General features: G+C 54.4%; 10 protein-coding genes across 10 annotated transcripts; 7 read left to right on the top strand and 3 right to left on the bottom strand.

Annotated features, from left to right (window-relative positions):
- Positions 1-80: 80 nt before the first annotated feature.
- BO86DRAFT_336499 (40S ribosomal protein eS4) lies at positions 81-1,566 on the top strand. Its single transcript, XM_025668915.1, has 5 exons — positions 81-101; positions 255-392; positions 464-748; positions 907-1,201; positions 1,264-1,566. Exons 1-5 carry the CDS (start codon positions 88-90, stop codon positions 1,315-1,317), a joined length of 786 nt encoding a protein of 261 aa, XP_025529003.1. The 5' UTR covers positions 81-87; the 3' UTR covers positions 1,318-1,566.
- Positions 1,567-3,512: 1,946 nt separating this feature from the next.
- On the top strand, positions 3,513-4,106 carry BO86DRAFT_61356 (uncharacterized protein). The gene has a single exon (XM_025677507.1). It carries the CDS (start codon positions 3,687-3,689, stop codon positions 4,011-4,013), a length of 327 nt encoding a protein of 108 aa, XP_025529002.1. The 5' UTR covers positions 3,513-3,686; the 3' UTR covers positions 4,014-4,106.
- Positions 4,107-6,723: 2,617 nt separating this feature from the next.
- On the top strand, positions 6,724-7,522 carry BO86DRAFT_61300 (uncharacterized protein). The gene is made up of 3 exons (XM_025677506.1): positions 6,724-7,050; positions 7,121-7,424; positions 7,486-7,522. The coding sequence occupies exons 1-2, from the start codon at positions 6,873-6,875 to the stop codon at positions 7,285-7,287; spliced, it is 345 nt and encodes a 114-aa protein (XP_025529001.1). The 5' UTR covers positions 6,724-6,872; the 3' UTR covers positions 7,288-7,424; positions 7,486-7,522.
- A 558-nt stretch (positions 7,523-8,080) lies between these two features.
- On the top strand, positions 8,081-9,548 carry BO86DRAFT_310139 (uncharacterized protein; the record flags this gene model as incomplete). Its single annotated transcript, XM_025667844.1, has 3 exons — positions 8,081-8,659; positions 8,715-9,197; positions 9,252-9,548. The coding sequence occupies 3 exons, from the start codon at positions 8,081-8,083 to the stop codon at positions 9,546-9,548; spliced, it is 1,359 nt and encodes a 452-aa protein (XP_025529000.1).
- A 1,502-nt stretch (positions 9,549-11,050) lies between these two features.
- On the bottom strand, positions 11,051-11,619 carry BO86DRAFT_279988 (uncharacterized protein; the record flags this gene model as incomplete). The annotated part of the gene is made up of 2 exons (XM_025667323.1): positions 11,051-11,453; positions 11,558-11,619. Coding segments are annotated over 2 exons (465 nt in total), but the record flags the coding sequence as incomplete, so codon positions are not given.
- Positions 11,620-12,162: 543 nt separating this feature from the next.
- On the top strand, positions 12,163-14,256 carry BO86DRAFT_427455 (telomere repeat binding factor family protein; the record flags this gene model as incomplete). The annotated part of the gene is made up of 3 exons (XM_025675552.1): positions 12,163-13,201; positions 13,223-13,304; positions 13,365-14,256. Coding segments are annotated over 3 exons (2,013 nt in total), but the record flags the coding sequence as incomplete, so codon positions are not given.
- Positions 14,257-15,374: 1,118 nt separating this feature from the next.
- On the bottom strand, positions 15,375-17,203 carry BO86DRAFT_359908 (putative ribosomal assembly complex component Ipi3; the record flags this gene model as incomplete). The annotated part of the gene is made up of 2 exons (XM_025669788.1): positions 16,801-17,203; positions 15,375-16,727 (listed from the first exon to the last, which is right to left on the bottom strand). The coding sequence occupies exons 1-2, from the start codon at positions 17,146-17,148 to the stop codon at positions 15,375-15,377; spliced, it is 1,701 nt and encodes a 566-aa protein (XP_025528997.1). The 5' UTR covers positions 17,149-17,203.
- Positions 17,204-18,105: 902 nt separating this feature from the next.
- On the top strand, positions 18,106-20,751 carry BO86DRAFT_61178 (uncharacterized protein). Its single transcript, XM_025677505.1, has 2 exons — positions 18,106-19,411; positions 19,461-20,751. The coding sequence occupies exons 1-2, from the start codon at positions 18,323-18,325 to the stop codon at positions 20,415-20,417; spliced, it is 2,046 nt and encodes a 681-aa protein (XP_025528996.1). The 5' UTR covers positions 18,106-18,322; the 3' UTR covers positions 20,418-20,751.
- Positions 20,752-21,072: 321 nt separating this feature from the next.
- On the top strand, positions 21,073-22,702 carry BO86DRAFT_388312 (lipoate synthase). The gene has a single exon (XM_025671822.1). The coding sequence runs from the start codon at positions 21,139-21,141 to the stop codon at positions 22,393-22,395; it is 1,257 nt and encodes a 418-aa protein (XP_025528995.1). The 5' UTR covers positions 21,073-21,138; the 3' UTR covers positions 22,396-22,702.
- A 473-nt stretch (positions 22,703-23,175) lies between these two features.
- BO86DRAFT_310156 (phosphoserine phosphatase SerB) lies at positions 23,176-24,724 on the bottom strand (the record flags this gene model as incomplete). Its single annotated transcript, XM_025667846.1, has 3 exons — positions 23,176-23,490; positions 23,549-23,806; positions 23,864-24,724. The coding sequence occupies 3 exons, from the start codon at positions 24,722-24,724 to the stop codon at positions 23,176-23,178; spliced, it is 1,434 nt and encodes a 477-aa protein (XP_025528994.1).
- Positions 24,725-25,924: the final 1,200 nt, after the last annotated feature.

Genomic DNA, 25,924 nt, shown 5'->3' with positions numbered 1-25,924 from the left:
CAGCAACTGAAGTCCCTGCCCCGACCGTCTTCTCTCTTTCGCGACACTCCGACAACTTAACCGGTTCAAGTCGACAAAGCAGCCAAGATGCCTCGCGGACCGTAAGTCCTGAGCCTTACCACACGAATTGTGACTTTCATGCGACTGCGACCATGTTTGCCGATTTCATCGAGACCAGCGAGTCGCAGGAGCAGATGGTTGCAAATTCAACTTGCAAGTTAGGGATGGAAGAGCTGACTCGATTGTTCGTGCAGTAAGAAGCACCAGAAGCGCCTTAGCGCGCCTTCGCACTGGCTCCTGGACAAGATGTCCGGAACCTATGCCCCCAAGGCCTCCCCCGGTCCCCACAAGCTCCGTGACTGCCTGCCCTTGATTGTCTTCATCCGCAACCGGTACGAACCCTCGAGCGACACGACGCGATCTGCGACCCGCCCGGAGGAACCGCGGCTAACAGCGAATATAGTCTCAAGTACGCCTTGAACGGCCGTGAGACCAAGGCCATCATGATGCAGCGTCTGATCAAGGTCGACGGCAAGGTCCGCACCGACCCTACCTACCCCGCTGGCTTCATGGACGTCATCGGCATCGAGAAGACCGGCGAGAACTTCCGCCTGATCTACGACACCAAGGGTCGCTTCACCGTCCACCGCATCCAGGCTGAGGAGGCTGAGTACAAGCTCTGCAAGGTTAAGCGTGTTCAGCTTGGCAAGGGCGGGATCCCATTCTTGGTTACGCACGATGCGAGAACGTGAGTGCATGCTCTCTACAAGTTCCGTGTCATTCAGTCGTTGGACCAAGCTTTGGTTGATCGGCGGAGGACGAAAGAACCGGAACGAACGGTTTCTTTACGGGAACATCGTAAGGGACCATATGAATGAACATTCATGCTAACAGGGCTTATCACAGCATCCGCTACCCCGACCCCGCCATCAAGGTCAACGACACCGTCAAGGTTGACATCACCACTGGCAAGATCGCTGACTTCGTCCGCTTCGACACCGGTGTCGTCTGCATGGTTACCGGTGGTCGTAACATGGGTCGTGTTGGTGTCGTCACCCACCGTGAGCGTCACGACGGAGGTTTCAACATCGTCCACATCAAGGACGCCATTGACAACACCTTCGCTACCCGCGAGTCCAACGTTTTCGTCATTGGCCAGGACAAGCCCTGGATCTCCCTCCCCAAGGGCAAGGGTGTCAAGGTACGTTCTATTTCTCGCACTCCGACCTGTATGTCAATCGAGACTGACCGATATTGTTTTAGCTCTCCATTGCTGAGGAGCGTGACCGCCGCCGTGCCTACGCCATCGCCAACTAGATGTAGTTCGGTAAGTGTCGTAGGATACAGCACATCAAAAAGCTTTGAAAAATTCCGCTGGGGAGACGACGTCTTGTCTTGCTTTGTGGGCCTGTATGACGCCGGTTACGATAATATGAAGCGTTATCCAGAATCAAAAAAAGAGAAAGTTCTGTCCACCGGATATTTCACTGGGCGTGTCCATGTCTACCACGTTCTGTAGGCTCATACGTACCATCCATAGTCGCAAAGCAAGGATTTCTCCTAGTGCTTCTTGTCCTTTGTCGTAGTCGTATTCCTGCTTCACGCTGCATATGGCGGAGTTCCCGAAGACTCGTAGTCCGCAGTCTTACCTTCCCTGGTCCAGATTGGCAATCCAACCCACCCACCGGCGACCGATGGACTCAACTCACTCGCCGGGATAATAATGGATTAATCACCGGTCCCTTGCTGGTCGGAACCTTGAATTGCGGCCCCATTCCCAAGAAAGTCCACTTGTCCGCCGGGCCGTCCCCTTCTGACTAGTGCAATCAACCACTGGGAGTGGGCAGTCATAGTCTCCTCTTTTGAGACATCCATTTCCACTCACTCCATGGACTCCATGGAGTGAATGGAGTCCTGAGTCCTATGGAGAAGTCCCACCTCTCAGCGAGTCCGATGGATACATGGCTTGGACTAGTGAGATTGGATGCGACCGGGCCCTTCTGTCGACTGCCTTTCCCAGACTGGCGGACAGGACAGGCGTTGATTATCGTACAAATCCTACCACGTCTTACTTCCTCTGAGCGCACGATGGGTGAGGTCGAAAGTCCAGTTTACCGCTCAGATCTAAATACTAAACACTAAACACTAAACATCGCATAGGCTTTACCAAGAGCGGGGCCTCGGAATCAATGAAAGAGCAGGCAACTAACTCACTGACTCCGATCTTACATGCGCCCATTCGACCTGTAGAGGTCGCTATATCTGCTGGACCAACGAAGCGGCCTTGTCATCAAGGAACATTCCTCCGCCGACTTGCAAAGTTGTAAGCCTTTGCCATCTGAGACCCTCTCCCCTCTCCCTTCTCCTCCAAAGGTAAGCCGCTCCACCCACACCCATAGACCATACAGGTGCAAGATAACACGTCTACTTCCCCCATATGCATGGCAATATAGATCCTCCGTCTTCCCTCCAATTCCCTTCTGGCTCTCTATTGCACCCAGGAGGGGGGGGGGGACTGCAAGAGGATCGAGCCTAAGAGACTCCGGTTACAGCTGCTACAGCGGCTACAGCTACTACCACGGTAGTAGGTAGTAACTTGCTTCCAGACCATCCAATAATCCTTGTCTCTTGCCCAGAGATATTTGGGATCCATCCTTTTTTTTTTCTCTCTTTCAGGCTTCCTACTGTTCTCCTTCTTCCGTCCGTTTAGGCCGATTTTCGGTCTGATGGCGTACGAAGCATGAGATGAGCACCGACCACGCAGCCTCGAACACCTGATGGGTTCAGACGTCTTTCGGTCAAATGACAAGTCATTCTCGTCGGTTGATCTTCGCTCGGTTTTGGGGCACCAATTGTGATTGATATTAACCAGACGCAGCCGTGTCAGTTATCCAGGTTTCAATATTGTCTTCCCAACATTGATTGTGTGGGATTTTCGATCAGGTCAGCATTGGCGCTCGGAATCGATCGGGAAAATGATGATTACGATCATTCGCTCAGACCTTATTGCCTTTCCCTGGTGAGATCGATTCCTAGGGCTTGTCAGCTTGGCTGGATGTTTTGACCCAGAATTTTTCATTATTGCTTTCCCCTCTTGCATGCTATTCCTCTTCTTGGGGCGCGCCATCGAGGTTGCCTCTCTACTGGCCCAGCCTGTCCGGCCTGGCAGGATACCGACAGGAGTCGTCCGAATGAGCGAACCGAAGACGACTCACCACCGCCGTTAGGTCGGCGTGCACCCAGCTTGTGCCACTGCATTGGCTGGCTGAAAAAGGGTGCTGGCAGGCCCTGCCAACTCGTTGCGGAGAGGCCCCGATTGCGGAGAAGTTACCCAGCATCCATCTGCTTGTTTGGCAGATGAGCGCAAAGAATTTATATCAACCACTCAGAGGTAACGGGATGGTTGTTGAATCGTAAGCCACTGACTGTCACTGATCTTGACCCCCTTCCCACGCTTCGACACGCACATACCCACGCACCACCACCACACTTTAACTCCGAGTCAGGTGTCATGCATGCTGCGAGCGATGGACCAATCTGGATTGACCGCGCAAGCCCAGGATCCGAACAAAGGTCATCACTTCGGCAGAGTCGCTAGCTGTGGTCTGCTCTCGCGCGCTCTGTCTCACTAAGTGACTAACTTATCTATTCTCGTGCTTAGTCATGGGAGGCTAAAAAAGCGCATCATGAACATGATCGATCTCTTTTTTTTTTTTTTTTTTTTTTTTCTTTTTTTCGCTTTTTCGGTTTTTGATTGTAAACTACGGAGTAGATCCGTGGGAGAGGTTCTCGACAACCGTTGTTCCTTCCCGCAATTGACGATGGCTCGCATTCCACCCAAAGAGTCCTATGAGGTTCAAGAGTATTGCTCTTCCAACCGCCGTTGTTCCCGTAGCTTTCATGCTTGTAGCCATGCACCCATTCACCCACCATGGCTTCCCGCTCTTCAGAGTCTGGACTCAACAAACACCCCAGACAAGACAGACTATCGGCCGGCTTGTCACCATTCTTGATCTCTATCAGACCTTCTCCAGGGTGAACAGCTCAAGAGACACAGCCCGTCTGGCTGCAGGCAAGGTCACTACGAATGCTAGTGGTCGGATTCGACCATGTTAATGGTCACACAGCCAGGAATCTGGACAGCATCACTTTACGCCTGTCCCCGCTACGAAATTAGACCAGACTAAGTACATACAGAATGAGAAAGAGAGGAAGAGAGAGAGGGTCTTGTCTCGCCCCCGGAGGTCCCTCGCTTTCCTTATTTTCCTTATTTTCCTTATTTTCATTTTCATCTTCCTATTTCTCAATTAACTATTTCATTTCTACTCGCTCTCTCGTTTCTCTCTCGCCTTCGATCGGTTGGGCAACTTGGCGACCAAATTTACTGTACCAATTGGGAGGACAGTGACCGACTTCTGATATCAGTCCGACCTCGGATAGTAACTCCGTTCACTGAGAGCTCCTCAAAATCTATCAATGGCGCGACGTGGACTGAGAGAGAGCGGGACGGTATGACGACCTAGGCAAGGGAGAGAGAGGGAGGCAGGTATTCTGCAGGCTGCAAGCTGCACCCAGTTGCAGCATAAGGATACGGAAGGCTGATAGTAGAGATTTCCCGGGATAAGAAGGAGGGACAAAAAGAGGAGAGCAGAGGAGAGGAGGAGTGAGGGGGTGGAGTCCCATGAGAAAAGAAAAGATTGAGGTGGAGGGTCCAAGCGACAATTGCAAATGGATACATCGCATCGATGCATTCCAATTCAATTGGGACCAGGGTTTCTGAGTTGACGGGCCTCCCGCCCGCGGCACGGCACTTTGATCTTCCTGTAATCTGTAATCTGTAATCTGTAGTCACTTTCAGAGTCTCAATGCTCTTTCTTTCTTCGCCATACTCTGTACTCCCTACTAAGTATTCAATTCTTCCCCTGCGCCACACCATCGGACAACCCCACCCACCGTGGAGATGCACCACTATTCGTTAGTTATCATTGTTTTTGATCTCTTTTGGTGATTCATCAACATACTCCTCAACCATAACTTAGTCGCGCATTGGTCTCTTTCTAGTTTTTACTCGTACTCAACTCACGCTCGGGTGGATCACCGCATGTCTTTGCCGTTACGTCGACGGTCGCCAACAGCCACGAGCTCCTTCGGTACACCATCCCTAGGGTGATTGGCTTGATACAATGTTCACTTTCTTTCCCTGGGCTTTGTCGATGATACCGTCCTAGTCCCGTCCACGCCATGCTTCGCCCTTTCTTTCCACCCACTCAATTCATTAGTTCACTAGGTACATACTGTACTTTTTCTGTACGAGATGTACATGAGTGAACCTACTGTTTCTCCCACTGTTCACATACAAGATATGTACTCCGTACTGCGGAGTACTTGTACTCAGAGCTGCTTCTGCCCGATTCGTGGAAGTCGTCAGAAGTCGCGGTCACACCAATTCCTCTTACGCCTTTTGACGCCTAGATTGCTGAATGCAACACATTGAAGGTACCCTGATTTACCCAGACACCCACATCGAAGCATCGAAGTCGAACAAGGAAAAGAAGATGGAATGGATGGGTCACCTTCAGCTGTGGGAAATCCCTAGGGCCGTTCATCATGCAATCGACCACCGGTAGTTTCAACTTTTGCCCCAGTCTGCCAGCTGGACTGGTAAAGGGCATTCGACACTCCTGGGAGTCCATGATTTCGGTTTGCCTTCTCCGTGATCATCATCAGCTGGTTATGAGTATACAGCTATACCCTTCGTTGCTGGGCGTCCTCGTCATTCGTTCCAACGGCCTGGTGAGTTGAAGAAGCAACAAGGAACAGGCCCGACTAAATTAGGGCCCGCAGTAGCAGAGTCGCTAGCCACTGCTAGCCACTTTTCTGTCCCCCTCCCCGATCCAGCATTTGCCTTGCTACCGACGCTCCAGATGGTGGCAACTAAAGGTGGATTCGTACAGCTCCCATCTGGGTCTTCCCGAGAGATGGTGCCTTATAGGATCATCGACTATCCCCGGCATCAGCATGACGGACAAGACGACGGGTTCAGCCCCGTTCCTGGCGTCTGCTGAAGCCTGAAGCAACCTCTCAGAGGGGAGACCGCCCGGGGCCGGCTGAAGGACTTCGCCTCACGATCTCGGCCTGATGTATATTTGACCTCATTATTCAATTTCTCGATACACCGCTACAGTGATGATGAAGGTGATCCTTTCATTCATTCATTCTGACTTTCACTTTCACTCTCACTTTCACTTTCGCCCGTTTACCCTGATCACTGGAGTCTTGGGTGAATCTTCCAGAACCCAACGAATACTGCATGGCCAGATGTTCCATCCCGGCTGCTGACCGCTTCTCCTGCCCTTTTCCTTTATCCTGGTTGGTTTTCTTCTTACCCCATATGCCACCTATTGATCCACCGCCGCCGTTGGCTGACAGCCATTCATTAATGGCTGGTATTATCGGTGGTGCTATTGCCAAACGGACTGGTTTTCGCTCAATGGCCGCCGTTCCGATTCTCGTCTGCCCTGCTGATTGTCTTCAGTCCATGTGGGGGTTGTTGCGTCGTCGCAACCGCCCCTAGACTAACTACTAGCTAGATAGAATAGACGCCCTCCCCTAGACCTAACGGTCCTATCCTAGGTTGCACGCGCTACCTGCCCGGTGGTAGTAGTGTGGTTGGCGACGACGCTGGCGGCGACCTAGACTGATTGGCCTGGGCAAGTCAGCTAAACGAGGTCTAATTCACGCCTTCAGCTTAGTTGTTAAGGTGTTGAGGTAATCTCCGTAGCTTCAGCCTAACCTGGCTCTCGGGTCCCAGTGGTTCGGATCAGCGCCAGCCCTTTTTCACTGAGTACTCTCTTTATTTATGATCTAATTTAATGCAGTACGCAGTACTTACCGTCTTCTGCCCGGGGATTTGGATTTTGGATTCTTACAGGTTCCAAGTTGATTTGATCATCCCTGATGTCTTGTCTCTTGTATGGAATGCGCCACTTCGCCGCCATCCCTTTTGGCCGTTCGACCGCGTCAAGCAGCAAGATACCGTCCTGAACCCTCGTGAGTTGTCAAACGTGGCAAAGTGAGGAATGAGCAGTTCACGGCTGGGACATTGACCCATCCTCTTCAGTAAATCCTCGGGGCGAAAAAAAAAAAAGTGGAGGTTGCTATGACTTTGACCTTAAGCTTGGTATCACTGGAGGGATGGATGGTGTGAATGTAATAAAAGCTTTTTTTTCTCTTTCTGTCCCTCTTATCAGGAGTCAATCCCCCATTCCAGTCGGTTCCTGGTTATAGTATCCATCATTTTCTCCACCGGTGCTGCTGTTGGCCTCTCCCTGCTCTGGCCTTTTTTTGGTGTGCGCTACCATCCACTATTATTAGTGTCAGTTCACATCGATTACTGACCTCCCTGTGGGGTTTGAACCCAATCTGTAAGTCTCCTCTGACGTCGATGGTCCTTTGGACATATGCCTGATCCGGGGGACGTTCTAGAATTCAGCCCGTTCAACCGTCTGCCGGAGATCTTGCTTCCGTCTATACGTCTGGGTAGTAGTTAGTGGTACAAGGGACTAAACCAGGGAAAGGGAAGAGAGAAAAAAACAAGAAGGGAAAAAGAAAAAATAAAGAAAATCCTGGGGTCAATTTAGAAAAAAAGAAGAAGAAGAAGTCAAGGTGGTGTGCAGGTCACTTACATGTGAGTTAAATCAGACTGACTGACTGACTGAGGGAGTGCGTGTGGTGTGTACGATTCCTCATCTACTAGTTGTTACTATCTATCGGGGTCTTTCTTCTTACAGTACTGCAACCACCGCCTCTCGACTACTACTGCTACTACCACTCTATTCTCTCTATTTCTCTCTCTCTCTCTGTCTGTCTCCCCCATTCCCATCCCCCCTCTCATTTCCTCTCCCCACTCAAACCCCCCCCCACTCACTGTGAAAAGGAGACACTTTTACTTTTTGAACACCTCGCCGTCATACTCCCAAGAACACCAATTTGGCTTTCTTGTCCTCTTGTTTCTGACTTTCCCGTGGTGCAGCCGTGGGCAATGTCCACATACTCCCCTTCCTCCACTGGCGTGCCCGTCATGTTTGATCCACCGGCCTACCCGTCTATCTTCCGTGCCGGGGCGGAGATCCCTCCGTTCTACCTGAAATACCGCTGGTGGGAAGATGAGGCCATGACCATGCTGTGGGCCTTTGACATCCAAGAGATCAAGCGGGCGATCCGCTTCGGCCTCTTCCGAGACGAGAGTCTCCCGCGAACTGCCTTCCAGAACCGCAACGCCAGTGCCATCGACACCTTCTTATCGGAGCTGGTCGAGCCCCATGAGAGGGCCTTCATCGGCAACCTCTCCCACATCCAGAAGGTGGAGGAGATCCTGCGACGGTGCCGGAAAGTAGACCCTGCGCTGGCGACGTGGAGTTGGTTTCCCGCGCAAGGGAACCGGAACATGACTGCCATCGGGATCGCCGAGGACCTCGACCAGGAGAGCCATCTGCATTTCACTCGGATCCCCTTCGAGGAGCTGGTGCGTTACTCGCTGGGCTACTCGGCTCCCTCGGTGGAGTGGTTCCTGCAACAGCATACTGCGTTGCATATTCACTTGCTGCACCATCTTCAGGCGTTTCCGGAGGAAGTATCACTGTATGTCGAGGTGGAACAGGTTCGTCAAGTCCTATCAGAAAGTGCTTCAGAAAGATGCTGATAGTAGCGGATAGCATCTTCGCAGCCGGAGCCCCTTTGCCTTTCGGGCTGTGACGGCTTGTCTGCGTGCTCTTCGAGGCGGTCATATCGTGGCGAGTCCCACGACCCCAGCTTTCGAGTTCATCGCCGGTCCGATCCAGGAGTTGTTCAAGGAGATCTCGCCCAGCTTGAAGTCCATTCTCAAAGTGCTATGCGTCTCCGCCGTGCGTTACAAGCAGGCTTACGTGCATACGCGGCACATGAACTGGATTCGACCCTTCAAGCTCAACTTGGCGTTCTTGGAAGATCTGACGGGGTCGACTTCGCCGCTGGACTTTGCCCGTACGATGGCCCATATCGATGAAGGGTATCTCACGGGGCTCTCGCAGAAAAGCTTCGTGGAGCCCGGGCCGGTGGTCAAGCGGGTATTTACAGAATGGGAGCTATTGAGCATAGCGGTGTGGGAGTGTTGTACAGCGCTTCCGGAATTGGTGGGCTACATCCAGGAATGTGTACAGGTGGGCATCCTCTATCAGAAGCAAGATCTGGGAGAGCGCTAATCTTGAGATCAGGCTCTACTGATGGTTCGGAACTACCACTCCCTCACAGCTATTATCGATGGCCTTCGAAAGTACAGCATCAGCACATCCACTAGTGTCTCTTCCTCCCATGTGGCCCCTTTCATGCTCCCTCCCGACTTCGAGATTCTGTTGGACCCTTCTGAAAACTTCGTCGCCTACCGACAAGCATTTACCACCAACCCGGGCGTGCCCTTCCTCGTCCCTCATATCCGCGAATACCAGCAACATGGCCAACCGGCCTTACAGCAGCTCTTCCAGCACATGCGGCCGTCTCCTCTGCGCCAATGACCAATCCGAGCGCAGGCACGCTCCAGAAACAACAGCGAAAACAGTCGGGCAACCATACCCTGACCACACGAGCACAATCATAGCGGCAATACGGTGGCGTTCTCGCTATGCCAGGCCAACCGAGTCTTACGACCGATCGTCTCATAGGACACGTAATAATCCTACACCGAAACCCCATGCCTGACGAGGCCTGCTTCTTCTTACTTTGATCTATCTTGCGACACAGGCTACGCAGGCGGGCGATCTTACCCCCTCTTTGGCTGTTCTTACTTTTGGTTTCCTCCCATTCCTAATAGTCTTTTTTTTTTCGGATATGCTTGTTAGTGCAGATTGTTCTTTGCGAGGGCTTTTGGTTCTATCAACTACCAGGGACTGTATTTCTAATGCATCTAGATATTGAGCTGTTCATAACTCCAGCGGCAGATTGGGTTCGTATATGTGGTCAAGGCGATGTTTCGAGACAGGTCGTTTACGTATGAGAGGGAGATCCATGATCCCCCAGAATCTATGAACCCGTAGTGAGCTCCCAATGAAGAAAATGATCATCCTGGCTTCAGTCGGATGTACGGTACGGTATCCTGTTCGGTGTCGGGGGTGGCTGCTGGACATGGGTAGGGAGTCGTAGACTCGTAGTGGAACTACGTGGGCGTCGATACATCACCTCAGCGTATGCAGTGCTGCTCCGCAATCTGCCCTGCTATGCAGCTGAACTTGTGTATCCGGGGATCACGGAGTTCTAATAATCACTCGCCTCCGCCGGGGAAGGGGAAAGTACGGGGCCAGCTCCATTCATGCATCCATGCCTCCATGCCTCCATGCATCCGTCCATCGATCATCCCTAGCCCTGGGCATCTGCTACGTATTGCTCTTCTGTGGTCCATGCGATAGTGATCGATTCCTGCGTCGGGGGGACAAGTCCTCGCCTTACCTCTGTCATATGTCATGTGTTTTCCCTTTCGGTGTGCTTGCAGAGAAGAAATAAATAGTGTCCAAGGTATGTACCGGTTTTGACCTCATGTGAGGTCTGCTGAGTCTTTGTGGTGTGGTGCATACTAGGTACTAGTTGAAGTCAAGTTGAGATTGCACAACGTAGGTTCGACAACAACAGCAACAGCAACAGTACAGGTGGAGACAGACGACAACAAACACGAAGGTTCAAGACCCAGATCTGGCGTCCACCGTACTCCATACGTTACTCTGTAGTGATAACCTTCGCGGCAGTCAGTCAAACTTCCGGAGCGAGGATTCAGCCAGCCGAGGGAGCCATCTGCTCTGATTTACTACGATACTAGGTAGTCTTTTTGACGTAGTTTCATTCCTGCTAAACAGTTCTTCCCTCCGTACATTTACTACATACATCTCCCAAACAACCCCGTCCCATCCGCCACAAAATCAAGAGCAAGGCAACCGACACAGCCCACATCCTCCCAAGCCCAAGCTCACGCAACCTTCCTGCCACGGTTCGCTTCGGTCTTCCCCGTCCTGTCGACAGGTTGGCACTCCCCCAACCACCCCCCCAGAAACAGCACGCGCTGGACGCCCAGAAACGCCGTGACCGCCACATTGCCCCAGGTCAGGGCGTTCCACCCGCCCACGTCGCCGAACCGCGCCCACCCCATCCCCCACCCCGTGGCGGCGATGTGGCCCACGTCCGCCACCAGCAGGGCCAGCAGGTAGCGCCGGATGACCGCGGGTTCGGTCGTGGTGCGCAGGATGCCCAGGCCCAGGAGGGCCAGCAGGCCGTACAGGTTGCCGAGTTGGTAGGCGAGGGAGATGGACTGGGGTTGGATGGGGGTGGGGATGGGGTTAGATTGGCCTGGGGGGTGAGCATGGGCGTGAGCTTGGGGGATTTGGTCGGTGATGAAGGCCGGGAGGTTGATGAGGGGGCTTAGGGCCCCAGCGATGCTGGTGATGGGTTAGGTTGTTGTTTTGTTGGTGCTGGGGTGCTATTTGGGGATGTTTATGGGCTATATTCTCGATCTATTGGAGATATGTTTGGGTGGACGTACAGTGAGATGGGCTCCAAGATGCCGAAGATTAGGTTGGGCCATGGGGGGAGGATGGAGGGCATCGTGACTGCAGTGTTGTGATGAGTCTACCAGATAAATACCTGTTTGGATTCAATTTATCTGGGTCGATAATCAATCAAATGAGTGTAGAAGTACGGAGTACGGAGTATCTGTACAGAGTACAGAGTATCTGTAAACTGCTCCGTATCTCGCCCGATTGGGAAGTGCTGATTCAGCAAACCGGTTTTGCGCGCTTGGTGGCTTTCCGCGCCCCTACAACGCATAGCCCCGAGCTTCTTTCCGCCCGGCGCCCGCGGTAGCAAGCAAGGTAACTCCAAGTTACAAGAGCTACTACGGAGTAACTTACTAGCGATCATTTCTACCTCTACCTACTCCATACTTGACTTTCCATTCTCTCTTCCCCCACCTCCCCTCCAAAAACAACAGAAGAAATTCTCCCTACCTCGATCCACTTTTGCTGGATCATAGTCACCGATCCTGCAAAATGGCTCATGGCTACGTGGGGAGTCTCATTCCATCTCTGGTGATCTTTATCCCTGCTTTCATCGTTTGAATGCTGCCCTCCTGGATTCCGTGAAGAAACGACCATGGATTCCAACACCACCTTCACCCGGCCGTACGACGATTCGTTGATTCGAGAATTACCCCAGCTCCAGAGTCTCCGCATAGCTCCTCTCCGTCAGCCCGTCTCGCGGTTGCTGAGTGTGCCTGCGCCGCTGGAGCCGAATGCCAGCCGGGTCCGCGAGGCCACCGCTGCTCCCACGCCCACTAGCTCGGCGGGCATTCTGCCTGGCCCCCGGAACAATGATTCCGTGGCCGCCATTCCCGCCGAGCGTCTGAAGAAGACTGATCCCTCCGTGGACTCGCTCCTTAGCCTCGAGCCCCCGCCGCCCAAGCCCATTCTTCCCGCCTTTGTGAATCCCCGTTCTCTAGAACGGTTCCCTTATTCATCGTTCGACGATGATGCCCATCATTCCCGCAAGCGGCGCCGGGTCGGCGTGCACGCCGAGACCTTCGCCGAGCATCTGCAGCTGCCCATCCCGCAGGCTCAGAAGGAACAGCGCCCGCCCCCGTTCGGGCCCTTTGCGATCCTGAATGGGCTCAACGAGCCTCCCCCCAATGCCGCTCTTCTGCCGCCCATCGAAGCTGGCTCGAGCATCGCGCAGCTGCTGACTAAACCCTCCCGGGACAGCTCGGTCGTCGAGCCGGCGTCGCTGACCACTTCCTTTGGGGAGGGTCCGACAGGCGAAAGACGAGAGGGCAGGATCGAGGATATTCTGGCCTCCCCCATTGCCACGAAGACGGCCCCGAGCGACCGCGGTGGCGCTGTGGCCGTCGGACTACGAGACGACCCGGTCGCCGCGAACCGGCCGCCATGCGACAAGACCGACGACGGGGAGTCGGGCGACAAGAAGTCATCCTCCGCTGACGAGAACGAGGAGCCCATATCCCCCAAGACCCGGGGCCGTTCTCGTAAGAACCTTCGCAAGTGGACAGAGGAGGAAACCACGGCTCTGCTACGTGGGGTGGTCAAGTGCGGCATTGGGAACTGGACGGCGATCCTGGCTCAGCCGGAGCTGAAGTTCAACAAGCGCAGCGCTTCCAACTTGAAAGATAGGTATGGTCAACAGCAATAGCTTCGAGGTGGATGTACTATGGAAGCGAGATTCAGGGTGTCGACTAAACACACATCTAGGTTCCGCGTGTGTTGTCCCTGGGCCTACCGGTAAGTCCTCGGTTCTGTGGGAAGTACATCAGCACCGACTCCAAGCTGATTGTCTATAAGGGCTGCCGACCCGAACGAAGCCACGCGGCAATTGCACGACACTCTGGCCAATGCCCTCTCGCGGGCCGAGACGGAAGGATCTGATGGCACAGCCGGGAAGATTCACTTGCCGCATCCCCGACCAGCCAATGCGGAGTCGCTCTCGGTAGGGAACAGCGTGACGGTGGGCTTGAATGAGCCATCCTCCGGCAGTAGCGGCAGCAGCTCTTCGAACACCAAGGAGCCCGCTCTGAAGTCCACCAGCTCCAAGCCGAACTCCACGGTGAAGGCAACTCCTACGCTAACCAGCAAATCCAAATCGACCTTGGCGTCCCTGGGGATCCCGGAACCACACTTTGCCATGAAATCCCGGCGTCGTTCCCGACGGCCCTTCACCGTGGCCGAGGACGAAGCTCTGCTCAAAGGGTATGCGGTGCATGGGTTCCAATGGACACTAATTCAGCAGGACACACGGCTGGGCCTCGGCCATCGCAGGGCCACGGACCTGCGCGATCGGTTCCGGACCAAATTCCCGCACGCGTACCGCGACGGAGGCTCCGTGAGCGGTCGAACCCTCCATGACCAGGGCAAGGAGACTTCCGACGCGCGAGATGACAAGGACGGCACGAGCTCGGGCAGTAAGCAGGGAGCGCCACCTTCCAAACCCCCAGAAACACGATCCGATCTTCCAGGCCAGTCCACCCTAGCACCCATCGACCCTGCTCTCTCCCCGCCTGCTCCGCCCCAGGGTCTACTAGAAAGCTCATCCACTGCAGCCGCAGCTGCAACCGCCCCGGCACCGGCCCCCGGCTCCGCATTCCCCTTCCCCTTGGACGAAAACACCGGGACTAGTGATAACACGTCATGGACGGACAATACATTGGCGCCGATGGTGTGGGATGAGATCGGATAGCGATTTTTGCATCTCGCATGACTGGCCCCTTCCAACTGCTCTTGTAGATTCCGGGTTGATTTCCCGGCTTAATGACTCACGCATGTTGCAAACTTCACTCTATACCGTGCTCGGTTGATATCTGGCCAAGGGTTCGTCCTCTATCTATCAGAACCGTCATGTACGTCCAATGATTTTGGCTTGTCTCGAAGTCGGAAAAAATAGTCAGGTAGCACAGTACCACTTACCACCTATTCGGTTTCCTCCGCTATCGCTGGCAATAGTCTAAACCCAGCCATCCCTTCACAGAATTACCACCACTCAGCTTACCTTGGAATCAACAACGGCAACTTCATTCATGACCCACAATCATATCCAATACTATACAGTACAATGCAGCCTTCCCATGCAAGAAACATAGCATCACCAGGAAACAACACCCCATCTCATCAGCACTAGTCACTCACTACCCAGTACTCACATATAAGCACGTCAGCTATCATGCACTGCGGCGTGATAAGCACTGTATCTTTATTTAACGCAGGGAAATATGCTTTCCGCTACACAATATTATGAGGGTAGGGTAGGGTAGGCTTCTCACATCCCCCGAATCCGCATTCTTTTTCGTTAATGTTGCGGTTTGACCCGAGGGTGGATGCGACGGAACTCCAGGAAAGGGGTGAACTAGGTGGCATACATACCGAACCTGCCGGGCTGATACATTCCCTGGGGGGGGTCCGGGGTGGGGAAGGATCCCGGGATCTGGATTTTCGGGGCCGGGGCGTTTCATCTTTCCGGGGTTGAGTTCGGGGGGGTTTATTCTTGATTCTGAAGGGTGTACTTCGTAGTGCATAGGACTGGTGTATTCCGAGGGCGTGTTCAAGTAATGTGCTTATGGGGGCTTGATTGGCTATACCGAATCCTTGATAGTGTACGGATACTCAATCTGCCGTCTGGATCTTAGATCTATATACGGGTGCAGGATTGGGGGCAGATAAATCCGGTTTATTACACTTTTTGGTAATTGTATAAAAATTGGATCCTCCCGTTGCGCCTTGTCCGCGGAATCTCGAAATCGATACTCCCCAATTTCATGAAGATTATTATCTCAGTAGAAAAAAAAATCAAGCGGGAAGCAATCATTGCTCATCACTGCTCTGATCGTCCGTATCGCTCGTCATGACCGTATCCTCGGCATCCATCTTCTTCAGCACGGCGTCGCCCTTCCGCCCCTTCTTCTCGGCGGCGAACCACGCCTCCCGGCGCCGGGTCTCGCGCTCCTCCTTGCGGGCCTGGCGCCGGATCTTCTCGCGCTGCGCCTGCGCCTGCTTCCCGTGCAGCTCGTTGATGTAGTCGTGCAGGTGGGCGACGTCGGCGCGCAGCTGCGTCACCTCGTCGGTCGTGGACTGGCGCGCGGTCGCGTGGATCGAGGCCTTCTTTTTCAGAACGGCCAGGTCGCCTTCCAGCTGCGCGATCTGCGCGTCCTTGGCGAAGGCTTCTTCGTCGGTGATGCCGCTGTTGCTGCCGGTGGAGGAGCCCCGGTCGAAGGCGGCCAGTTCCGCGAGTCCTTCCTCGAGCATCGATTCCGGGAAGTAGGCATGCGTGAAGGCCGAGGTGAATTGGTTGGGTCGGGAGGTGGAGGAGGTGGAGGGGAAGAGATGCGTGCTGAAGGTGTAGTCCGCCGGGACGGTGCCCGCGGGCTGGGAGGATTCGGACAATGTGTGGTCGTAGCGGGGTTTGACGATGGTGTGCGACATGCGGGTGAGGTCGAGGGACGGGTACGAGAGGCCGGTGGGGGGCAGCATGATGAGGTTCGTGATCGGGTGCGTGTAGTCGGCCACGGTCGAGGCGTACTTCTTCCGTCCCACGTTCCATGATAGGACCTTGCCGTTCTGGTGGCCGGAGAGTAGCGTCATTCCGTCATACGAAAGCGTGAGCGTGTGCGCCGCCCCGCTGTCGGCAGAGGGGGGCGCCCATCGGTCTTCGGCGGAGGGTTGCACGGGGGTGGAATGCAGAGAGGGGTCGTGGAGAGGGTGTTGGATGGATTGGTTCTTGTAGAAGTCGACCGACTGGATGCTGCCGTCTGCGTAGCCGACGTAGAACGCTCGGTCAACGGGGTCGAGGGTCAGGCATGTCGCATTCCCGGACAGGAGAAACGTGCGCAGAAGACGACCGGTGCGATAGTCCCATGCAATTGCAGTGCTGTCTTCCGCGATCGAAACGGCGATGTTGTATCTGCCGACGCTGTGGCCCACGGCGATAGAGGTGATGGCGGCGCGGTGGTTCGAGAAGGTCCGGATCGGGGAGTTCGGGGCTTGACGATCACGGCCCGACGGGGGTTTTGTGAAAGAGAGGAGGTCGACAAGCGACCAGACGTGGATACTCGCATCGGATGAGCCGGAGAGGATGAAGTTGGAGGTAGGGTCGACCACTAGGGAGGTTACTGGCCGCAGATGGGATGCTGTGGTTGCTATTTGTCGACCAGTGCAGGTCTGATTGACAAGGTACCGATTAGCCAACAAGCGAAGCAGGACATCATAAGATGATGCTCAAGCAGCAACTCACCTCCCACAAAATAAGACGGCCACCTTCTGTGCCCAAAACAACGACGTCCCCATTCTTCCCTCCCGCGAGCGCGATACTACGTATGCGCTCCGGGAAGGGGACTGTAGCCTCCTGGTTGCCCTTCTCCCTGCTATATACGTGAACAATTGCCTTCTCCGACTGTGCAGCAAACACATGCGACGGGCTCACAGCCAGGCAATTGGCGGCCGTCGAGCTCTTCTTGAAGGTGGAGCGCAGATTAAGCGTGGGCTGAAACTCGTGCACGCAGATTCCGACATCTCTCAGACTAGCAGACGCCGGGGTCTTCCCCGACGCCGCAGTCGACGCAATGAAACACTCCGAGAGCATAACGTATTGATCCACGCAGGGGACTTGAAGTACGAATGCAAGATCTCAAGTCAACGTCTCTCTATCGCGCTTCTCCGAGCATTTTTTTTTGCGATACGCCAATCGATAACCGGCTGGTTTGCACTGTTTGCTTGATGGACAATATGCATTGGTATAGTGCTTATGTCAGCCAGCATAAGTTAAATCCCTGTGCTTCCCCGTACTGTACTTCGTACTGTACAAACAACATCCCATGATCTCATCTTCTCCCTCCTTGGATAATTCCTTGGTGCTACAGTCCCTTAGTTGGTCTCCTAGTTCTCCTAGCTCCCCTAGTATCCCTCGCTACTGACGAATCTGGAACAAGCACAGTGAGCTCCTTGGGATCTACGACTCCTGTATAACCACCGCCGAAGGAGCGTGTATAGCTGCGCGCAGCTTCACCACCTCCAAGAACCTTTGGTGGCACATATGGAATTGCTGGCCTCCAAACGGTATCTCTGGGCTATCTGAGCCAATCTCAGATCTCCGCCCGCCGCAACCAAGCTGGAATCCTCTCACCTGCTACTTAAATTGCGCTCAGCGTTGAGGCAGCATGGGCCAATCTAAGGGCTGCGCCTACGGCAACCGATGCAAGGGGCTTATTTCCAGGGGCCGGCCACCTGAGATTGCCCGGCGCAACGTCTATGTTGAGAGACAGCCGCACCGAGGATCTTGTGACGTTCACCAAAGGACTGGCACAAGCGCCCTCCATCTGCATGTCTCATTCCTTCCTAATAGATGATATGCAAACCCAGAGAGAGAGAGAGCGGACCACCCACGTTGCCCTGTGCCTGCAGGTGGCGCACGTCCGGACCTTGGCCCAATGACTGTGCCTACTTCTCGATCCTACCTCTCTCTGGTATGCAAGGAAATAGGCGTGCTGGCCCTTCACTCTTCACCCATGTTCCAGAGTGTTAGACGACCCTCCCGAAGGGGGCGAACACGCATGCTTAATGTCTTTTTTCCTGTCACCGCAAGGCAGTCAAGGGATACTTGAAGCGATGTAACGCCCTGGTATAAGGTCTGGTGGGCCGCTTCAGCGCTCATTCCGTGGTTTTCTTTCTGTCCTCTTTCTCTGGTTGCTGTTAAGGAGCGGCATTAGACCTGGCGGACCCTTCAACTTTCGTTGCTCATCCATATCGACCTAGCAGCCATGTCTTCGACGGACGGCCATTCCGTCAAGATGCAGTTTCATCTGCAAGATCACAATTACCACCATGCAATATCTGGAAATCTGCCAACATTTGTCAACAGGAGCGTGCCAAGCTACAGTGTACTAAATCAAGTTTCCAATGTGAGAGGTAACAATTCGTCGTCACCCCGGTACTCGCCCAATATCCAGCCTTGGAAGAGACAACAAGCCCCGAGCTCATTGTCATTTGTTCCTTCGCCAGCGCCCCGCATTGAACAACCAGAATATACCACGGCACAACCACGGACCAGTTCGGAACGCCCTCCTGTGTACATGTCCCCTTTCCGCTCTGTGCGTAAGATGAAGCAGCCCTTTGAGCTGCGTCTACCGTCCTCTCCTTCCACTGAGAGCCTTGCTGCAAGTGGCAAAGAGTCTCCATTGTCTCGAAAACCATCCAAGACTAGGACGCTTCGCCCATGGCGTTCTGATCAGAATCTCCGAGTCACGAGCATCGACTCTTTTGGTCTTCTGCCCAGCCCGCCTCTGTCAGACATCAGGTCACCACACGATTCACCTTCGTTCTATTTCTCGCCAAAGCCGGAATCGGAATCAGACTACAGTCAAAAGAGTCCCAATGGCTGCGGCTGCGTTGCAGGCAGAGAATCGTGTCGCGATTGCTACACCTCCCCTCAAAGTGAACCACGACAAGCTCCTAAGGACGTCAAAGGAAGCCCACATGTACGCATGGCTCACTCGCATCTAGCCAGACAATGCGAAACCAGCGATGGGCAATTAACGCCGGCTTCAACCTACTCGGAGCGCATGTCATCGCCAGCTCCTTATTCCGACTATGAACCGATTGGGAAAAGAAATTTCTCTAACTCATCCATTGGTGCAGGAAGAAGCAGATCAGGGACGGTGTCTAGCGATGGGAGTTGGGCTCCCAGCAGCTTATCATACTGGGAGCCTTGGCTCCAGCGTGCGCCAGTGGAAGGTGCAGAAGGCCAGGGCGAAAGGCTCAAGGAGCTGAATCGACGAAGAATACAGATTGTGCAGAAAAGCCCTCCACCTCCCCCACGGAAAGTTGAGTTGAAAGCAGCTAGACCGGCAGTGAGTCTTGTTCCAGATTACGAGTAGCATGAAGCTGACCCCGAAACAGATGTACGCGGTAGCAACCAAGACGAAACCCAAGTTGGTTGATATATCACGCCAGTCGTCCCCAGCAATGAGCTACTCGCTCCCAACGCCACAGCATCCTGTTCCATCGACTCCTGATCAAGGTCAGCAGGAGATATCAGCCTTTAGTCCCGACACGCCTCTGGAGATGTCCGACAGCGGCTATATCACACATCATTCATGCTATTCACCTAACGACTATGCCCACGCCAAGGCTCCAGCTGAGGAGGACGAGGACGACGATGAAGAAGACGAAGACGATGATGATGTGTACACCGACATCAGCTCTGTCGCTTCTGAGACAGTTGGCGAGACCACGATCGAGACCAAGTCGGCCCCCAGCCCGGAACTACCCAAATCACCACCCAAGCCAGAGGTACCACCAAAGTTTGCTGCGTCTGTCCAGGTATCGCCTGGCCGTTCCTCAACCTCCACCAAGTCGGAGAAGGAAGAGTTGGAGAAGTGGTGGGATCACGAATGGACTATCGACCAGCTGGAACTGTCTGTCAAAGACTTCCCACGGAACATGCTCCGCCTTACATCACCCGTCATTATGTTTCTTCGCCATAATAACGAGAGGGCACTTTTGCGGCCTTTCCGCACCATCTTCCCTAGCGTTGCCGAAAACCTCCTGGATGGCTTATGCGCCGCTCTGATTGCACGGAATTATGTTGTTTCTTTGGCCACTGCCCACCAGAGGAAGAGTCAGCTCAACCAGCGATCGCGGCTGGACACAGTCCCGGAAAAAGCCACCGCCGTATCAGGGACATCCAGTCACACCACCCCATCACGCCAGGTCCTCGAAATGCGCAGCATGCAGATTCGCAGGGACCTGGATAGAATTGTCGAAAAAATGCTCTTCGCCATATGCGGGCACGCGGAGGAGCATCTAAAAAGCGCCGTACTTATTCTCGCCCAAGTGCTCGAAACGAAAAACTAGGCAATCACTCATACCACCTTTCCTTTGTTGTCTTCTTTCCCTCTCAACGCACCGATCTATTCCCACACCTCATTTGAGTTCTTTTCTTGCCTCCCCGTTTCCTCGATGAGCCAGTTTTCCTGACTATACCACTCGTTCTGTTATTTCCATGTTGATGAGATCAGATTGCTTCGCCATTCATTCGTCCCTCTTCACTCACTGCAAGTTCTTCTTGTGAGCTGCCATCGCACGCTGATGGCCTGTCTACGCCTGTTCTCTTTACGTCTGTTACTTTTCTTTACTTGTGATTTCACTCCAATAGCCACTACGGTCGATGTATAATCTCTAGTTATCCCCAGTTCCTAGACTCTAATGATACCCTGCCAACCTGAACCATGTCGCGAGCATCAATGACTGTGCTGTAAGCCTACCATAGTCCTCTAGAGAGTATAGACACTCTTAATACCCAGGCAGGAAGCCCACCACGGCGTGGTCAATTAATCAGCAGGAACGCCACCAAAGTAGGGCAATGCACACCTTGCGTCCTGAAGGGGCTTAGTGGGCATGCAGGCGCCAAGCTGAGTCAGCCGCCGGCGGAACCGCAGCCGAAGTCTGATATCAGCTTGAATGTTTCCCGCGGAATCGAAACTCCCTTTAAGAGCATTATCTCTTGCCTTCCCCCACTCTCCCCTCCTGATCTTTGCTTGAGAAACAAAGATTCCCCATACAACAACTCTCGACCATGGCAGCTCCCTCCACGAACCGCCTACGGCTCCTCTGCTCGTCCCGCCGAGTGGCCGCCGCCACCACCTCTCCCAGCAGCACATTCCTCACCCGCAGCTACGCCACGACCGAGCCATCCTCCGCCACGGACAGCACCACGACCACCACGACCCCCCGCCGGCGCACCACCTTCACGGACCGGCTGAACTCGGGCCCCTCGTTCTCCGACTTCGTCTCCGGGGACGCCGACCCGATCGCGGACCCGAATGAAGCATACGCGCTGAAGACAGCGCTGGTCGGGCCGGCGGGCCGCAAGAAGGAGATGACGCGGCTGCCGTCGTGGCTGAAGACGCCGATCCCGGACTCGAAGAACTACCAGCGGCTGAAGAAGGACCTGCGGGGGCTGAACCTGCACACGGTGTGCGAGGAGGCGCGGTGCCCGAACATCTCGGACTGCTGGGGGGGCGGCGACAAGGCGGCGGCGACGGCGACGATCATGCTGATGGGCGACACGTGCACGCGCGGGTGCCGGTTCTGCAGCGTCAAGACGCTGCGCCGCCCGCCGCCGCTGGACCCGCACGAGCCCGAGAACACCGCCGAGGCCATCAGCCGCTGGGGCTTGGGATATGTGGTGCTCACCAGCGTCGACCGCGACGACCTGGCCGACGGCGGCGCCCGCCACTTCGCCGAGACCGTCATCAAGATCAAGGCCAAGGCCCCCAGTATCCTCGTCGAGTGTCTGACCGGCGACTACATGGGCGACCTCGAGATGGTCAAGCTCGTCGCCCGCTCCGGCTTGGATGTCTACGCCCACAACGTCGAGACCGTCGAGGCCCTCACCCCCTTCGTCCGCGACCGCCGCGCCACCTTCCAGCAGAGTCTGCGCGTCCTCGACGCCGCGAAGCAGGCCCGTCCTGATCTGATCACCAAGACCTCGCTGATGCTCGGCTTCGGCGAGACGGACGAGCAGATCGCCGATGCGCTGCGGCAGCTGCGCGGGGTCAATGTGGACGTGGTCACGTTTGGGCAGTACATGCGCCCCACCAAGAGGCATATGGCCGTCCATGAGTACGTCACGCCCGATCGGTTCGAGATGTGGCGCCAGAAGGCCCTGGAGATGGGCTTCTTGTACTGTGCCTCGGGCCCGTTGGTCCGCAGCAGTTATAAGGCCGGTGAGGCGTTCATCGAGAATGTCCTGAAGAAGAGGCGCGCCGGCGGTACGGTGGGCGCCGAGTCCGTCGAGAAGAAGATCCCCGTTGACGAGATCGCGCGGTAAAATCATCAGCCCGCTTCCTCTCTCTCTTCTGTGTCTCGTTTTTCTCCTTCGTGTGCGTTGGTATATCGGTTTCACCTTTGGCGTAGGGTTAGCATGATTCGTTTCGGGCTCGGTTTTACATTCTACTTGGTTTTCACGGGGTTTGTGCTGTGCTACTACTACTACTACTTTCTACATAGACCCTAAAACTTCAATCTCAATCCCAGCTGATCGGCTGATGGGGTTGGCTGCTGGCAATCAAACATAATTTCCAAACATGTATGTTCATTTCAATGAGATATGGTCAGCGTATCAACAAGCTTTCAAATCAACGCATCATGACTCGCATAATGATCCTAAATCGGCCGTTCAATTAACCCAACTCGTTGGGCTGCAGCCTTCTGCTGCATACGTTGCAGGTGGTATGTACCTGGTTCACCCCGACAACCCTAAATGTAATCAATCTTACTCGTTCGTTCTAACTCATGACCGTCCAAAGGCGTGGCTTGATGATGGTATGACAGAGACCCGGTTGGGTGGGTATTCTCAAGCCGAGCCTCGGGCTAAAAGCAAAGGGGAAAGAAGGTATTGGAAGAAGATAATCAAGAAGAAAAAATCAACCGAGATTGTTGCGTGGGGGAATCTGGGCGAGAAAGTCTGAGGACGAGGAAATTCGTTCTTCAATGTGTGGTTTCCAGGTGTTCCTTGCCAAGCAAGCAGTTGGTGGGAAACATGATGGACCATTCAATCGTTCGGTCATGGACAGTAATTACAGACTCCAGGCCTTGGGTGGTGACCAAACTATACGAGCAGTTCTTTGACATCGTCCCGGTTGAGGCCAAGCAGGTAAAGGATGTCTACGAGGCTCTCTCCGTTGAGACGCGTGGGGGCCTCAAGCTGCACCTTGCTCTTGGCGCGCCAGGCGACTCCAAGCCCAGCCGCGTGGAGCATGAGCAGGTCATTGGCACCGTCGCCCACAGAAACGACCTGAGAAATCGGGATTCCGTTCTGCTCCGCGATCGAGTGCAACAGCGTGCGTTTCTGGGCCGCATCGATGATCGGGTACGATGGCACCAGCTTGCCTGTCAAGGTTTGTGTGGTGGGGTCAATTTCAAGCTAGCAAGGTCAGTACGGTGCCACCTGGGCCGAACACATGAAGATCAGGGTCACGTACATGGTTAGCAAAAGCATAGTCAAGACCAAGCTCGCCAGCAAGCCACTCCGCCAAAGGCTGGAAACCTCCGCTCAAAACCGCCATCTTGCAGCCAAGAGTCTTCAAGGCCTTGCACAGCTCACGTGCACCCGGGGCGATGGTGATGATCGACTTCAGCTTCTCGAAGACGTCTGCGGGGACACCCTTCAGCAGGGAGACCCGTTCCTTCAAGGATGCCGAGAAGTCGAGTTCACCGTTCATAGCACGGGCCGTAATTTCCTGTCGGCTCGGTCAGTACAGTTTTTCTCAAAACCACGTCATTCGACCAAGACTGACCGAAACTTCCTTCTCGACACCGATGAACTTGGCGATCTCATCGATGACTTCGTTCTGGATCAGTGTGCTGTCCATATCGAAGACGAAGAGGCGCTTGTGACGACGGAAAACACTCTCCCGCTGAAGCACGACCTCGACATTCCATTCCCGCTCGAAACGCCAGATGCTTTCATGTTTGCGAAGGTCTGCGAAGGTCAGGTATTCCGGGTTGGGGGGCGGGGAGAAAGTGACCTCCATCACCCGAGGGTGCTCGTTAGCCTCCAGGCAACGGTGTGAGGTGTTCGTGCGCTGGTAGGGGGTCGGAAGAGACTCGATGATCTGAAGGAAGTTGGTCAGGCAGAGTTGCGACACAAATGGGCCGTACAAGTGGTCGAGAGGCTCGGGCTCCGGCGCAGGAGGCTCCCGAGGGAGTTTCTCGATGTCGATGGTCGGGGCAGAACCGACGGGGACGGTGGGCGAGGGCAGCGTATCTCCCGGCTTAGCATGCGGGGAGGAGTCGGGGTGCAGGTGCGGGTGAATGGGATCCGCGGATTTGTAGAAGATCGTCGCGACCAGTTGCTGAGTGCCGGTTTGGAGAGGGTTGGCGTGGGAGTGAAACATGCTGTGGATGATGCCGCTCTCGGTCACCTTCTCGGGATCGGGACTGATGGGATTCGCCTTGAGGGACAAGGACGCGAACGAGGACTCGGGAACATTCCCAACATTGCCAGCATTGCCAGCGTTTCCAATCACATTTCCAATAGTCTGGATGGGGACCGACGGCTTGTATTGCTGGTGATCCTGAATGAAGGAGCTGCTGGAGAGTGTCTGTCGCAACACGGGCCGGGTTGGACGGGGGTTGGCGGGGTTGGGCGAGGCCATTGTTGAGGAGGGAGGAGATTCGATGCGCTGCGCGGAGAAGGTAGGCGGGCTCAAGAGGGGTAGGGGGTTGGAACAGAGTGGAGTGGAGAGATGATGGAAGACCCTGGACGATTCAAACAGCCCACCAGCCGGGAATACACCCTGGAGAAGCAACGATAGCAGCAAAGCGGACAAGTCGAGAAAAAAGCTGGCAAGCCGTTGTCGAGGTTCGTCGGTCGCTTTTCCCCTGCAGCTTCCATTGGAGATCGGCGGGCACGTGGGGAGAAAAGTCACATGATGAACCGAGGGGGAAAAAAGATGCCAGTTGGTGGGCTTGACCGCCTGGCAGAAATTATGATGGGTCCTTCGTTCATCCACAGTCCGACGACATCATCATCATCATCATTATCATCTTTGCCTCATGATGTGGGGTAGTTAGGTGCTTGCTATGCAAATCAACAAACCACAAGCTACTCCCACCAGGACTAACACCACACAGTTGACTACGAGTCCAAGTAGTCAATCAAAGTGGATAATCATTGAAGACCAGGGTTTGTCTGTTGCATTTATCATCATTCTTCTATATTCGACGCTAATTCCTTGTCACAGCTTACGGGGAGCCAGGTGTCCTTGATCCTTGACACTGTGGATAGACCTGCACCTGCTGCGAGAAACGGAGTACTTTATTGATTAATTGAATGATTAATCATGAGTCTAATCCGCATTTCTTCGTCTCTTTGCCGCAAGTTCCATCCGCCAAGTGAGACAACCCGCGGGATTCCTCCTCGGAGTTCATCGATTTATCAGCAGGAAGCTGACCAAAAACGGCTGAGATAAGCCGGTCCGGGGAAGCGCAGACACCGGGAGTGCAAGTATTGCGTGATTTCCCCGGAAGCTGAGAGAAGGATTTTTTTCTGCCCTTCGCCCCATCTGGCAAGCGGTCACGGGCGATGTCGTGATTGCGAGCCCTGCAGAATGGCCCAGTAAGTATGAAGGGAAGAGGCCGAAGGGAGAACGGACTCCCCGTTTTCCCGATGATGTCGTGATTGCCCCTGCCTGGTCCCTCTTATATCGGACTCTTCGAGTTCGTCCTCTGTTGTGTCTTGTCTAGTCTACATCATCCCTCGCCTCCTGTCCCTCCTCTCGCCTTTCCAGGCCCTTCTCATTATCATACAAATAGACTTGTCTACTTTCGTCTTTTCTTCCAATTCCATTACTTAA

The sequence above is a fragment of the Aspergillus japonicus genome (genome assembly GCF_003184785.1).
Source record: "Aspergillus japonicus CBS 114.51 unplaced genomic scaffold BO86scaffold_16, whole genome shotgun sequence".
NCBI lineage: Eukaryota > Fungi > Ascomycota > Eurotiomycetes > Eurotiales > Aspergillaceae > Aspergillus > Aspergillus japonicus.
This window is presented reverse-complemented; position numbering and strand designations above follow the sequence as displayed.

Excerpts from the sequence above, each read along its gene's own strand:
- BO86DRAFT_61178 (XM_025677505.1), top strand. The coding sequence starts at position 18,323 with ATGTCTTCGACGGACGGCCATTCCGTCAAGATGCAGTTTCATCTGCAA. Across the intron at positions 19,412-19,460 it reads TGAAAGCAGCTAGACCGGCA|ATGTACGCGGTAGCAACCAA; the intron begins GTGAGTCTTGTT and ends ACCCCGAAACAG.
- BO86DRAFT_61300 (XM_025677506.1), top strand. The coding sequence starts at position 6,873 with ATGCAGTACGCAGTACTTACCGTCTTCTGCCCGGGGATTTGGATTTTG. Across the intron at positions 7,051-7,120 it reads AGATACCGTCCTGAACCCTC|TAAATCCTCGGGGCGAAAAA; the intron begins GTGAGTTGTCAA and ends CATCCTCTTCAG.
- BO86DRAFT_388312 (XM_025671822.1), top strand. The coding sequence starts at position 21,139 with ATGGCAGCTCCCTCCACGAACCGCCTACGGCTCCTCTGCTCGTCCCGC.
- BO86DRAFT_336499 (XM_025668915.1), top strand. Across the intron at positions 749-906 it reads GTTACGCACGATGCGAGAAC|CATCCGCTACCCCGACCCCG; the intron begins GTGAGTGCATGC and ends GGCTTATCACAG. Across the intron at positions 1,202-1,263 it reads CCAAGGGCAAGGGTGTCAAG|CTCTCCATTGCTGAGGAGCG; the intron begins GTACGTTCTATT and ends ATATTGTTTTAG.
- BO86DRAFT_61356 (XM_025677507.1), top strand. The coding sequence starts at position 3,687 with ATGAACATGATCGATCTCTTTTTTTTTTTTTTTTTTTTTTTTCTTTTT.